The sequence below is a fragment of the Helianthus annuus genome, chromosome 16 (genome assembly GCF_002127325.2).
Source record: "Helianthus annuus cultivar XRQ/B chromosome 16, HanXRQr2.0-SUNRISE, whole genome shotgun sequence".
NCBI lineage: Eukaryota > Viridiplantae > Streptophyta > Magnoliopsida > Asterales > Asteraceae > Helianthus > Helianthus annuus.
The window spans coordinates 85,835,198-85,849,963 of NC_035448.2; the positions used below are offsets into that span (position 1 = coordinate 85,835,198).

General features: G+C 35.4%; 1 protein-coding gene across 1 annotated transcript; it reads right to left on the reverse strand.

Moving 5' to 3' along the window:
* Positions 1–746: 746 nt before the first annotated feature.
* On the reverse strand, positions 747–6,080 carry LOC110888021. Its single transcript, XM_022135567.1, has 3 exons — positions 5,355–6,080; positions 1,154–1,597; positions 747–1,034 (listed from the first exon to the last, which is right to left on the reverse strand). The coding sequence occupies exons 1-3, from the start codon at positions 6,078–6,080 to the stop codon at positions 747–749; spliced, it is 1,458 nt and encodes a 485-aa protein (XP_021991259.1).
* Between the last annotated feature and the right edge of the window lie 8,686 nt (positions 6,081–14,766).

Below are 14,766 nucleotides of genomic sequence, written 5' to 3' on the forward strand. Positions count from 1 at the left end.
GGAATATTTTCATCATTCTTTCCAAATCAAAAATAACTTTTTAGGCACCTTATACAACGAAAAATAATATGTCGGAAGGCTTTCTAACACCGCTTTAATCAAAGTAACTCTACCTCCAATCGAGAGCGTATTGGATTTCCATAAAGCCAAGCGGTTCTGAAACACTTCAACCACCGAGGACCAATTATTGACCCGATTCATGTTAGCTCCAACCACCAATCCTAAGTATTTAAAAGGAGCATTATCTGGAGTACAACCAAGATCATTCGCCATACTTGAAACTTCATTCCACGACACTCCAATACCATAGAGATTGGATTTACCAATGTTGATCTTAAGCCCCGAACATATATAGAAGCAACGAAGAATCCTCATAATGCTTGAAACCTCCTCCTTGGACCATTCTCCAAGGATGATAGCATCATTGGCATACAGTAAGTAGGAAATCACCGGCCCACCATTAGGCAACTGAATTCCTTTCACCCTCCCCGCAAGGACAGCCTTGTCAATCATACAAGATAAAGCTTCCATGACTGTTAGAAAGAGGAAAGGAGAAAGAGGATCTCCCTGCCTCATGCCTTTTCGACATTGGAACTGGAAGGTAGGAGCTCCATTGACCAAAACTGAAGATCTAGCAGATTCCAGAATACCTTTCGTCCACAAACGCCAGCGGTCCGGAAACCCCATTTGACGAAGGGTAGAGTCGACAAACTTCCAATTAACGTTATCGTAGGACTTCTCGAAGTCTATCTTGAAAAGGAAAGCTTTACCTTTTTCTTCTTCAACCAAGATAGAATCTCACCAACGATGAGAGGCCCATCTAGAATGCATTTACCCTTAATGAACGCCGATTGAGAAACCGAGATTACCTTGCTGAGAATTTCCTTCATCCTATTAGCTAACGCTTTAGAGATAACCTTGCTAACAACACCCACAAGGTTGATAGGACGGTAGTTATTAATCGAGACCGGGTCTTTGATTTTAGGAACCAAAGTAATGAAGGAGGATCCACTGCCACTATTGAAAACACCTCTCTGTGAAAATGTAAAAAAAGATTCCGAAAATCTTCTTCAAATAAAGACCAAAAAGCTTTAATGAACTTAAAGTTCATGCCGTCAGGGCCCGGGGCTCTATCGTCGTGACAACCAAAAACAACATCCTTGATTTCAGTACTTGTAAAAGGGGAAACCAAAAACTCTTTGTCTTCATCTGAAAGCTGCTTAAAATTCTCACATATAAGATCTGGCCGATCAGGGAGATCTTCACCAAACTTGTCTCTGAAAAAGGCAAAAATGTGTTTTTTAACTTTTGCCGGCTTCGAAATCCACGCACTATCTATGTTCAAGCCTTGGATCTTATTTAAAGCTTTCCTTTTGTTAATAACAGAATGAAAGAATCGACTATTCTCATCCCCATCAATAGACCACTTAACTCTGGATCTTTGTTTGACATCACTATTCCTTCTTGCTTCAATTTCTTTGATACCCTTCCTATTTTCTGCTAATATCCACTGCTCCTCCTCTTCTAATTCCCTATTTTCCATCTCTTGTTCAAGTCTTTCCAACTCAATCAGGGCCGACGAAATCAATTCATTTTCCTGCACAAGGAGATCATCCCGCCACTCTTTAAGGGATTTTCTAATCCTGGCAAACTTCCTGGTAATAACCACATCCGGAGGACCGTCCCCTGAGATACCTTCGACTGCTGTCACACCCCGATATTTCCACGTATTACCGGTGGGGAGTATCGTGATGTAGTTGATATCATCGTAGTCAAACAACACAATTTAATGCACAGCGGAAGCAAAAGATGAATCACATTACAAACCGAAAAAAAGTAATATCAAAGTATTAAAAACGGACTGTAAAGGATCCACAGGCGGATCAAAAGATAAAAAAGATCATTGTTCAACAGATTTTAACATCTTAAGCTCACAAGACTCTTTAGTGATGCTAGGAGTAGCCATCCTATTCCGTATAGTACCTGCACTTAGCCTTTTTGGGAAAATACGTCAGTTTACACTGGTAAATACAATTAACCGACTCATTTTGTAAAGAGTTTAAGAAAATTGGTTTGAATGCACAAGGCACAAAATATCTTTTATAACTTGGGACAATTATTTAAGAATAATCTTGTATACAATTTTACTTATTTGTCGTCCGTCAGGGCCGGTTAGAAGAGCCTGACAAGATTAACTGACACGCCATAGGTATAATGCCCACAAGGTTGATTCCTTTAAGTGGGTTACCAGTTTTTACATATGCAACTGTCAGGTGTATGCCTACACCCCGTGCTTAGGTCGTAGCCATTTCCATGAATGATGCCAAGGATATCCGGGACATGGTCATTAACCCCCAAAGGCCATACACCAAATAATACAGATTAAAACGGGTTATGTAAATACATTAATCACAATCCGATTTAAATGACTACACACCCGACCAAGTGGTATTATTATAATACCGTATCCCAAGCCCTTATAGGGAAAATAAGTTAAAAATATTTACCTGAGCAAGTATATATCACAAACAGCGAGTGCAAGTAGCTTTTACCGGGCTCCTAATCTGGAACGAAGGTTTTTAGTAACCTATTAGATTCCTAACGGGTCTTAATTAAGCCTAAACTTAGACCGGTTAGTTTTAAAGGAAGATATACGGTTTAAAACGCACGATTAAGCGAAGACCGGATTAGAATGTGGTTTAGACCCAACAAGTTTGAAGACTTGTTTAATATGGGTAAACTAAACACATTCTGTATTTTGAGACAAAAATGATAAGGTTTGACCCGTTTCGGTCAATTTATGCAAACTAGTTACATAAACCGAACCGAATGCGAAAAATGCGAAATGGTTAACCATAAGAGTCACATACAGGTTTCCTAAGTTAATATGCCTTAAATATGTTGTGATATCAGTAGGATACCTTCCATTATGCCCAAAATGGATTTAAACTCAAATTATGCCCCGCAGGGGTATTTTGGTCATTTTAAAGCTTTAAAAGGAGTTTAAATATAAATATGATTTTCAGGTCTGATATAATCAGTAAAAATATTTATTTTTATAAGTCATAACAGTAGGGTATTATATATATGTGAAATTCGTCATTTATAACTAAACTATGCACCGTAAGGGCATTTTGGTAATTTCACATAAGCTTAAAAGGTCAAATCTGGAAATCTGAGTTTAAAACTTTTGCTTACTGTTAAAGTATAAAAAATTACTAAAAACATCAGTAGGTATCAAGTCATATATGTATAAAATAGTTTTAACTCATGCTATGCGTTTAAAACGCGTAAAAAGGTGATTTTAAGCGATTTCCGGGTTTTATAAGAAAAGCTGATATTTTTATCATTCCAGAAGGCTTAAAATATTTTATTTATCATATAAAATCAGTAGCAAAAGGTTTGGTATCAAAATGTTATGTAAAACTCATTTTATAGGCCAAAAGGGCAAAACCGACAATTAACGAATCAAAGCTAGAACCCTATGTTATGCTCAGCCTAAAAATAAATAAAAATCTTCAAAAATCCCAAAATATTATTTTACATCGATAGGTAAAAAGTTTGGTATTAAAAATTGGGTTTAGATAGGCTTTATGCTAATTACGCCGTTTAATTAATAAAAAGCTTTCTAATTACGCTATTGAGCATAACTCCTAATCTAGACCTCAAACTGATGTGAAAATTTAAGAACATGTTTATAATTCAGTAACCAAGGTTATGGTCTTTTCACATTTTCAAAATTCTCGTTTTAAGGTCAAAAGGGCATAATAGTCAACATTTAGGCATATAACGGAAACATGCATATGAATCGGATAACTAAGGAACCAAGTTGTATAATCACAGAGGGTTATACTAGCATGTAACCTGGTCCTAATAAAGCTCTAAGGCATTTCTAAAATATGCTATAATGGGTCAGAACTGAAAGTCAAAGCAAAAGTCTACTTTTGCGACTTTCGGTTCCGAACCGAGCTTAGACTGAAAATTGTCGGGTTGAACATACTTAGGCATGTTCTTACATTAATTACCAAGTTATATGAGTGATAAAACAGGTTGGATGGCTTCTACATTGTTAATTATGTGTTTAGTTGAAAATTTGCTTTCTGTTGACTTTTGATAATCAAGTTTGACCCGAGAATTGACATAGTTAGAGTGGGAATCAGAGAGTGCCCTTTTAAGGGTTTATTACCCCCATAATTACCAACTCAAAGCTACTCTTAATTCGAGAATTGACTGGACCATTAGTGATTAATCACTAAGTCAAACCTTAATTACGACGGGTTTGACTTTAGGCCATTAAACAAATAAAACTGAATTAAGAGAGGTTAAAAAAGCTTACAATAGTCCTAATCACGATTATGGAACTTAGGGAAACTTGTTTGATGACCAGAGAGCTCCAGAGAATACCTTGAATGATTTCCAAATGTGCAAGTTCAAGTGTTGCAAAATAAGGGTCTATATATATGGATTTAGAATGCATGAGATCAATCCAAATAAGTCTACAAGTGTTCTCTGATCATATACATGTGTCCCTATGCATGAAATCCCATTTGCACAGCCCCTGGTATGTAAAACAAGGCTTTAAAGGCGGTGGAACAGGTTGCACAGGCACCTGTCAATGTTTTCTATCACTGGCATGCTTAGGCGGCCCGCGTAAGCTCCTAGTGAAGTCTTATGCGGCCGGTATGAGGCCCAGAAACGGTCAAACAACTTTCAGCATTTGCATGTTCGGTCACTGGTCCTTTTGAATGTGGTTTTAACTCCATAATTTGCACTTTTGACCCTCCAAATTGATTTTTAAAGGCTCCAAGACATAACCAAACTTTGTTAAGTCCTTGGTTAGTTTTATGATCACCCAAAAAGCATTAAATTTCAACGTTAACGCTTTTAACCCCTCATATACGAATGTTAGCATAACTTTCTCATACGTTATCGAAAGTTTGTGAAATTTTTATCACTTATTCTAGTGAGCATAATTAATCGTTACAAAGCTTCGGGTTCACTAAAAGGTCACTCAGAGGTATAAATTAAACATGTTGACACATTTAACCCCTGTAGTTTGTAATCTCTCACTTTCTTCCACAATTGGCTTCGTATGATTCATAATTCATTCGTTTAAGGGTATAAACATCATGTAGGATTATTGAAAGGTATATTTATCCATTGTTGACATTTTGAATCCTTTTACACATGTACATTCTTCGTTTGTCAACCTTAGTCCCTCATAAGTAATCTATTACACGTTTAGAGCTCATGACACGTGTCGATATTATATTGGACATAAATTTTCGAGGTGTTACAACTGCCTTCAGCACCGCTTCGTTAAAGCCAGGCCTACCTAGCCAGGAGCTAAATACTCTAAACGGCTTAGGCCTATACTTTAGATCCACAACCGAAAGGACAATAGGGCTATGATCAGAAAGATACCCAGGAAGAACCCTAACACAAGCGTCAAGCCATTTATTGAAGAAGTTATCACATACTAGAAAACGGTCGAGCTTGCTGAGTTTCTTGCCATTTTCCCTACTGCACGTGAATTTCTTGCCCTGCAATGGATACTCAACCAAACCTGAATTGAAAATAAAATCATTGAAGTTCCTGGCACAAGTAGCTTTAAAGTTGGATCCTTTTCTCTCGTCTAGGGAACGAACAATGTTGAAGTCCCCTACAAGCAAAAACAAGCCACCAAAACCTTCCATATTAGCTGCAATATCACTCCAAAGACGCCTCTTGGCCGTGGTTTTTTGAGGGGCATACACATTGAAAAGAAATATTTGCTCGCCACTTCCAATCAATTTGCCCTTCAACAGAAGGAAGTTCCTCTCCTTAACAGTACTTTCCACTTCCAAGACAGCAGGATCCCAGATCCAAAGTAATCCACCAGACTGTCCAGACGAACTAACATATTCCATTTTAAAATTTCCTGGACCCCAATAATTCGCAACTCCCAGATCCGTTAAAATCCCTTTTTTGGTTTCTTGAAGGGCAACAGCACCAATATAATGCCTTTTTTTCAAATCCCTAACCCAGCTACTTTTCTCCCCACCATTATAACCCCTAATATTAAGAGAAAGAACATTCATTTAGGATCCGCATTATTACCTTCTTCACCAATAATTTTCCTGACCAATTCACCATGCTGAGAGAGCTGAACCCCGATAACCTCCCCCATCTTGACTGTCGCCTCCACCTCGGTACCGTATATAAAATCCCCTGGGCTATCAACAACAACTGTATCCTTACCTTGGGATCCCCCACTAAAAACAGAGATGTTCCCCACTCCATTTTCATCCGGCGCTACACTATTGTTGAGGTCGAAGCTCCGATTTATATTGTCACCAGCCTGATCAGAAGGGACACCGCCATTTATCTCCACAGATCTAACAAAATGGGACTGACATGCATCCTGATTTCCCCTAGGAACTGAAAACGAATAACTTTTTGATTCCTCCACCTGCTTTCTTGTCCTTTTCTTTGGTCTATCCTCCGATGGCGGGCTTGTGTTTCCATTAAACTTTTCTTTATTCCTGGGCCTAAGAATAGCTTGTCTTCTCTTGGGCCTTTTATCCTTATCTCTAAACTCAACACCAAATAAACAATTGGGCTTTTCCACAGTAGGTCCTTTATCAATCGGACAAAACAACTCAGCGCCCCCCATTTTCTTGGTACTTGGACCCACCTCTTCCCCATTAAATGCACTGCCGTTCTGACTTAGACATTCGTTTTTTATTGTTTACATCTCTTTGTGTTTGAGACCAGTGTTCACGAACTGTTCGTGAACAACTGAATTTTCTTAATGAACAGACAAAAACATAAACTTATGTTCGGTACGCTTCGTGAACAGTTCGCGAACATTTTAGTTTCCTTAACGAACGAACACGGACATGACCTTGTTTGTATTCGTTCGATTCAGTTACAACCCTATATGCAATAGATATCAGATGTTTCGAATACAACGCATATTTATTTAATTTTAAGTACGAGTAAAATGTCAAAATGGACAATGAGGTTTCTGCACATTTGTCAGTTTTGATCTAAAATGTTTTCTTTGACAACTGAACCTTGAGCTAAAATGTTTTCTTTGACAACTGAACCTTGAGGTTTGACATTTCTTTTCGGTGTCATTCAATACAACATGATTATTTTTTTGTCGAGCGAGGGGCATTTTTGTCATTAACTAAACTACAACATGTTAAAGCTTGGTACAAGCAGTTCATATATATGTGTATATATATATATAGAAAAAGTGTATTGTATAAAATGGCTTAACATACGCTACGTACGCGATGTGAAATCGCATGTTATAAAATAGCATGGATGAAATCATATGTTGGTTTTTTGTAACAATTTCGCATGTGATAATTTTGATGAAATCGCATGTTGATTTTTGTAACAATTTCGCATGTGGTAATTTTGATGAAATCGCATGTTAAAAAACCAACATGCGAAATTGTTACAAAAACCCAACATAAGATTTCAATGTGGGATGAAGATCTGACGGCTGAGATGAGCGCGTACATATTGTACGATAAGGGATATTGTACGTTAACCTAACCCTAGATATATATATATATATATATATATATATATGTTGTTTTAAAAAAATATGTGTACACACATAACCACACATCTCTCTCTCCCTCTTTATCTCCCTCTCTCTCTAGAACACCCCCCACCACTAAAACCATTACTTCTGCCATCCCATGCTACCGCAAACTTCGCATAAAAAAATTCCCACCACAAACTGCCCTCATCCCACTCTCATATTCTGACACTTCCCACCTGATTCCATCTCCTCCACCATCAACATCCACCTCGAACCCGCCGCACTACGCCGTGTTCAATCAAAACCGGTATTTTTAACCGTCTAGGTCTACATCGGTCGGATGGGCCAAAGATGTGTTTCTAATGGCAGGAAAACGATGGGCCAGGTCATGGTTGTGGTTAACCTTGATGGATCGGTTACCAAGCCCATTATGATTTAGAGTGGTTGGATGAAATAAGGAAATGACATGGACAAATTGGCGGGCGTTTTGAATTTGAAGGTTAAGACTAAACCAGATTCAATGTTTTTGTTTCAGTTTGGGGTGGTGGCAGTGGTAGTGGTTGTGTTTCGGTGCCGGAAGTGAAGGTTGAAGCTTATGGTGGTGGTGTTGTGGTGTGGTGGTCCAATGATGGGGTCATGATTCTGTGACGGGGTGGTGGTGTGGTGTTTGAGAGAGAGGGGGGGGGAAGAGAGGGAGAGAGAGAGAGAGGGTGGGTTATGCGTGCGTGTTTTTTAACTAACAATATATATATATATATATATATATGTATGTATGTATATATATATATATATATATATGATAAGGATCCATTAGGAATCACCCTTTATTACGAGAACCACGAGAACCAATATGAACACAACCAAAAATACCTAAAAAAATCTAAAAACACACAATTTTTTTAATATTTAAAAAAAATCGCTATATTTCATCACTAAAAAAATTCAAGTAACAATTATTGATGTACATGTGCATATGTATCATTTCTTTGACAAATTTCGTAATACATTACCAGTATTAGACAATTGCACTTTCATTGACACTACCATCCGTAATACACTACTTTTTATATAATCAATATTACAAATGCAAATGTGCACCTATATGTATGAACATGATATAACGTGTTTTGGTACACTACTTTGAATACACTTTCCCTTTCATCTATCATACCATCCATAATATACTAACATTACCTCATACTATCCATAATATACTACCATTACCAATATCTATAATATTTTCACTTTATGCACATGTACATCAACACCCTTAATACCATACCAGACAACATATTACATCATAAAGTGACAAATATAACAAAACCATTAACCACTAGATATAACTAAACAAAAATATGTATATGGACCTAGTTCATCATTCAAAATCACAAACTTTTTGAATCAAAACACGTTATATCATGGTCATACATAAAGATGCACATGTGCATTTTTAATATTGCTGATGTAAAAAGTAGTGTATTACAGATGGTAGTGTAAATGAAAGTGCAATTATATAATACTCGTAATGTATTACGGAATTTGCAAGGAAATGATACATATGCACATGTGCATCGATAATTGTTACTCGAAATTGTTTTAGTGACGAAATATAGCGATTTTTTTTAAAAGTGTTAAAAAATTGTGTGTTTTTAGGTATTTTTTTGTGTTCACAATGGTTCTCGCGGTTCTCACAATAAAGGTGGTTCTCGCATGAACCCTACCCTATGTATATGGTTAGGTTCATTTGTGAACAACCTCTTTGATACTGAATTGTGTGAACTAATCTTGGCCCTTGATTATCAATACATAAGTGTAAATCAATGGTCAGGATTTGATCAGGATTTGATGATGAAAATACACTGATTACGATTTGATGATGTAAATCAATGCCAGGTTGTTCACTCAGTTCCGAAATTCACTAGTGTTCACTCTAGAACCCCGCCCGATATATATATATATATATATATATATATATATATATATATATATAAGGGAAGGTTCAAATGAAAACCACTAGTTATTGTGAAAACTCGAAAACTAATTAAAAAAGTCAAAAAAACATACCAAATTTTTTTTGCATACCAATTTTCGCCATTTTTAATATATAAAAAAATTTCAAAAAAAAAATTGTAGTGCACATGTGTATGTGTACTACAAATATATATATTTTTTTGAATTTTTTTTAAATAAATAAACCTGCGATTTTTATAAAAAAATTGAAAAAAAAAATGGTATGTTTTTAGGCTTTTTTTAGTTAGTTTTCGAGTTTTCACAATAAAAGTGGTTTTCATTTGAACCATCTACAAGACAACAATTGATACAACTTCCTTTTCTACGACGTGCCGTCAAAATGTAACTTCCATTTCTATAACGAGCATACTTATACCAATTTTGCTCGCTGCAGATTGTAGAGATGTAAGATCAGTGTTAAGAACTTTTAGAAGGGTGATACATTTAGGTATTAGAGTCTTATAGAGCCTAGCTTATCAATTTATTTTGGTGTGATTCGTATGTTATCACTTGTTTGTGTGTTCATAAGATGTTTTATCAATCCCTTTTATACGTTCTCACATATTGCTTATTTGGCCGCTTTAATAAGAATATTTTTAGTGTCATAGTTTTCCCGTTGTTTTTAAAGTAGCTATTTATCTATTTATGTTTCATATGACTCTTGTGTCTAGTTTCGGCTTTAAAGCTGGGGTTTCATTGAAAGTAACCTAGTTTCTCTTGACATCACACCTTTTCTAGACCTTATCAATAACTTAGCTATGGATGAAATTCTAATAAGTAACATTGTTATTCGAGAAAACCATTTCAAATAACTTGAAGAGGACTAGTGGTTTAAGTAACATTATATAAGAAAACAATATATAAAAAGTACAAAAAATGGGTTTTTATTTATTAAAAAAACTGGAAGAGACCCGAAAGCATCCAATAAAAATATTTTTTTTAAATGAAAAGTCACATGAATTTAGATAATAAATCACCGAAGGTATGAATACATGTGACCTAAATTAAAAAAAAAAAAAAAAAATCTACGGGAGAAGGATTATATCTAAGAAAATAAGAAAAAAAATCAAAGAATAATGCATGTGATAAACACATGAGTTTTAAGTAGCAAAGTGCGGTCTTCCAATCTCATTTTTCGCCTATTTTTCACTTTCAACGCGCTAGGCAACTCTTCTCTCACATCTACGGCCCACTCACTAGGCACCACACCACCACTAACTCCTCAAATCCTATATCGAGTAGTAATGATAAAAGAACAAGAATCTTAAATAAGATCCTGTATACTAGAGGTGTGCACGGTTCGGTTCGGTTCGATTATTAGCATTATTCATAATCGTATCTGAAGTTATCGGTTAATCAGTTCGGTTAATTTGTCGGTTTTCTGTTCGATTCGGTTAATTTTCGGTTAATAACCAATACAAACAAGGGCTAATTTTTTTGCTTAGAAATACATGTAATGAATGTATAAATAAATGAAATGAAGGTATAAATAAATGAATGAAGGCATAAATAAATGAAATAGAGGTATTATTACATGAAATGAAAGTATAAAACATGAAATACATCAAATAGAGGTATAAAAGCTAGAAATATATAAAAAAAAATAAACGATTCGGTTCGGTTAATTTCGGTTAACCGATGGTAAAAAAATATCCTTTAACCGACTTTCAGTTAATTCGGTTTCGGTTAATTTCGGTTCCATTTTATCAGTTTTCGGTTCGGTTTCGATTAACGGTTCGGTTATTGCACACCCCTACTATATACCTTGGATGGGTGACCAGTTATCCTGGATGGGTGACCGGTTACCGGTGTTCGAATATAAGATTAGCTTAAAAACTTTATGTGTTTAAAACAAGTGTGATGTCAAATTACACCAGCCCAATTAACCAAACCCAACATGAAAAAGGATACATATCTATATTAGCAGGATGTCCGCGCGATGCGGCGGGAGCGATACATCGCATTGCGATACTCGTTTTTTAGTAGTTTTCTTATTCACATGATATTTATTGTAGCATTATTGTGATAGATATACATCAAAAAGCGAATTAAATAATCAGGTAATCCATTTTATTGTGTTGTACATAGTTTGATCGGTTCGGTTATTATTCACAACCGAAGCCAAAACCAAAGTCATTGGTTAGTCTATTTTATCAACCAATCACTTTTCGGTTAACCACTTCGGTTTATTCAATTAAATTGACGATTTTCGGTTTGATTCATTTAATTTCAGTTAATAGCAAAAACCAAACTTGGTCTAAACCTTTTGCTTAAAAATATATGAAATTGAGGTATAAATACATGAAATGAAAGTATAAATATATGTAATGGGGATATAAAATATGAAATATATGAACATGATGTATAAAAACTAGAAATATATGAAAATATGAATGATTCGGTTCGGTTCAACCAAGTTTGCTTAAACGAGAGTACAAAAAATTGATAATAGATTTTTGGTTAATTTGGTTTTCAGTTAATTTAGTTTTTAGTTGATCTCGGTTCGGTTTCGTCTCTTTCCGGTTTGGTTTAGGTTAACGATTTACTTATTGCTCACCGATAACCAATTTGGGTTAATGACCAATAGGTGCGCGCGTGATGCGGCGGGATACACATGCATTGCCACAGTGTGCATTGTTCGGTTGGTTATATTATTATACTCAACCGAAATCGAGGTCATCGACTAGTATATTTTATTAACCAATCCAATTTCTATTAATTAGTTTGTTTATTCAGTTAGATTGACAGTTTTTGTTTGGATTTATTTAAATAAGTTAATAGCCAAAACCAAACTTGGGCTAAAACTTTTAATTAGAAATACATGAAATTTAGGTATAAATATATGAAATTGAGGTATAAATACATAAAATTGGGGTATAAATAAGAAAGACATGAACTTAAGGTATAAAAGCTAGAAATATATGAGCATATGAATTGTTCGGTTCAGTTACTTTTGGTTAAATGAGGGTAGACGATGCAGACACTAAATCATGGACAATGAAGCTCAAGAAGTAGATTGTGTATCCAACATGTCTCGACAACCACATTAGCAACCATATGTTATTCAACCTCAACACTAAAGCGAGGGACAATAACTTTATGCTTTAAACACCAAGATAACAAGTTATTACGAAGAAAAACACGATATGTAGACGTGGATCGACGAGTACTGTACAACCTCCCTAATCGGAGTCTGGATAGGCATTGACGACAGAAGCACATAGTTCAAGTCCATTATCTAATGTAACGGAGAATACGCCTAAGAGCATTAAAATGTCGCTCTCGAGGATCATGCATATAGAGAAAAAATAGTTGAACTGCATATGTGATGAGTGAACGTCAAGTACGATAATGAACCAACAAGACTTCAAAATAATGAGATAATGAGGGGTCGATAACCGTGGGAGGGGGGCTAAGATCGGGTTTAGCATTGAACTTCTTGTTGTATATTAGATATCCCAAGATCCATTAAAACACCGAAGCTATCAAGGTATAATTCAAAGAGTTACACATTGAACGAAAAACAAGTTATAATATTTAATAGTTAAATATTAGTTCATGACATGATGTATTTAAAATGAGGGAATTAAATATTTAATAAAATAATTATTTGAGAAATAATTACGGTATAACGAGATTATGGCATTTACGATTTAATGGTTAAATATAACTTATTTTGTATTTATCTGATAAACATTAAACTAGAGGGTAGGTTCTATAATTAACTAGTAATAATTTATCTAGTCGTGCCACCAGGTCCGACGCCGCACCACACGCCGTCATCAACCACCGTTGTCGGTCATGCGCTCCACGTGCTTCCTTGTCACCGGTTTTAGTTTCAAAGAGTCGCTTCAGAGGTTTTGTGAGTTCGTCAACTTGTCTGCTAGCAAGACGTTGTCGGATCCATGGTGTAATCTTTGTGGTTTTTGTCGAGGTATGAAAACTGAACACCCTATAGTTGTGATATTATTTAATGCAAATATGAATGTACTCTTGGTGGGAATATTTTATGATTGAAATTATACTCACTTCTGTTCAATTAATAAGTGTTATTAATTTATAAAATAAATAGTTTTATTTTACGTAGTACAATGATTCCTAACAGTGAATACGACTCGCACAAAGACTCCTAAATTCATCCTGAGCCTTTTCTTCCACAAGTTAACCTTACAACAAAATTCATCCCGAGACCAATTAAACAACTAAATCGTCCAAATACTGACTGTTATGGTCAGATCAGGTAAGGTTAAAGGTTGGGTTTGCACTGATGTTGTTTCAACGAGGAAGGGGAAGGGTCTGGTTCGGGTTCAGGTTCGACGTTGGTTTAAATACCATGTCCGTTGGGTTTATAACACCCAACAGTATGTGGTGTAGTGGTGGTGGTGGCACTTGTTTACCCTGGTGGCCCAAGTTCGAAACTCGGCCAGTCCCCCCCCCCCTTTATTTCATTCACATTTCAGACATTCATAATAAGACCGGTAGGCCCCTACACTTTGAGTTTCAAATTTGACAAACAAGTCCCTCAAATTAAAAAAACAAAACAACTTTACTTTGTAAAGTATAACCTTGTTTCTTTTAAAATCCATCTTTCAAATGTTAACACTTTTTACCCTTAAATATAGTTTTGGCGAGTCTATTAAACTAAATTTCTTAACCCAGCTAACATTTCCTCTCATAACTTTTAACGAGTCAAACTAAATTCTTATTTTTTAATTAGTCTTTTATCATTTAAATTACTACATTACTTAACTAATTTCAATAATATATTATTAAACAAACAATAATGAAAATTCCATTTTTACTTATCATCTGTAAGATTCGGGTTATAATACAAGTTTGGTTTCGGGGATCCGTTTTTGGCAAATATTGCGACGTGATGTGAGTGTGTATGGATTGTTGATGTATTTTTAAGTACTTTTTTACTCTTTTATCAAGCTTTAAATTTATAAAACACGAGATAAACTATTACTCTCTACAACACTTAAGGGCAAGTGCACCCATCGTTGGCATAGTGTAGTGATGGTAAGATACCGAGGTCATCCAAGGACACAAGAGCTTTTAGTACCGGTTTATCGTCAACACCTAATCGACCTAAATTTTTGAAAAGGTTTTTAAACAAGTAAAAAAATAAAGAAAGAAACTAAAATACTAAAAGAAACAAATAACAAGAAAGAATCACTTGGTTTCGAATCATCTTTTATGTATCCTTTGAT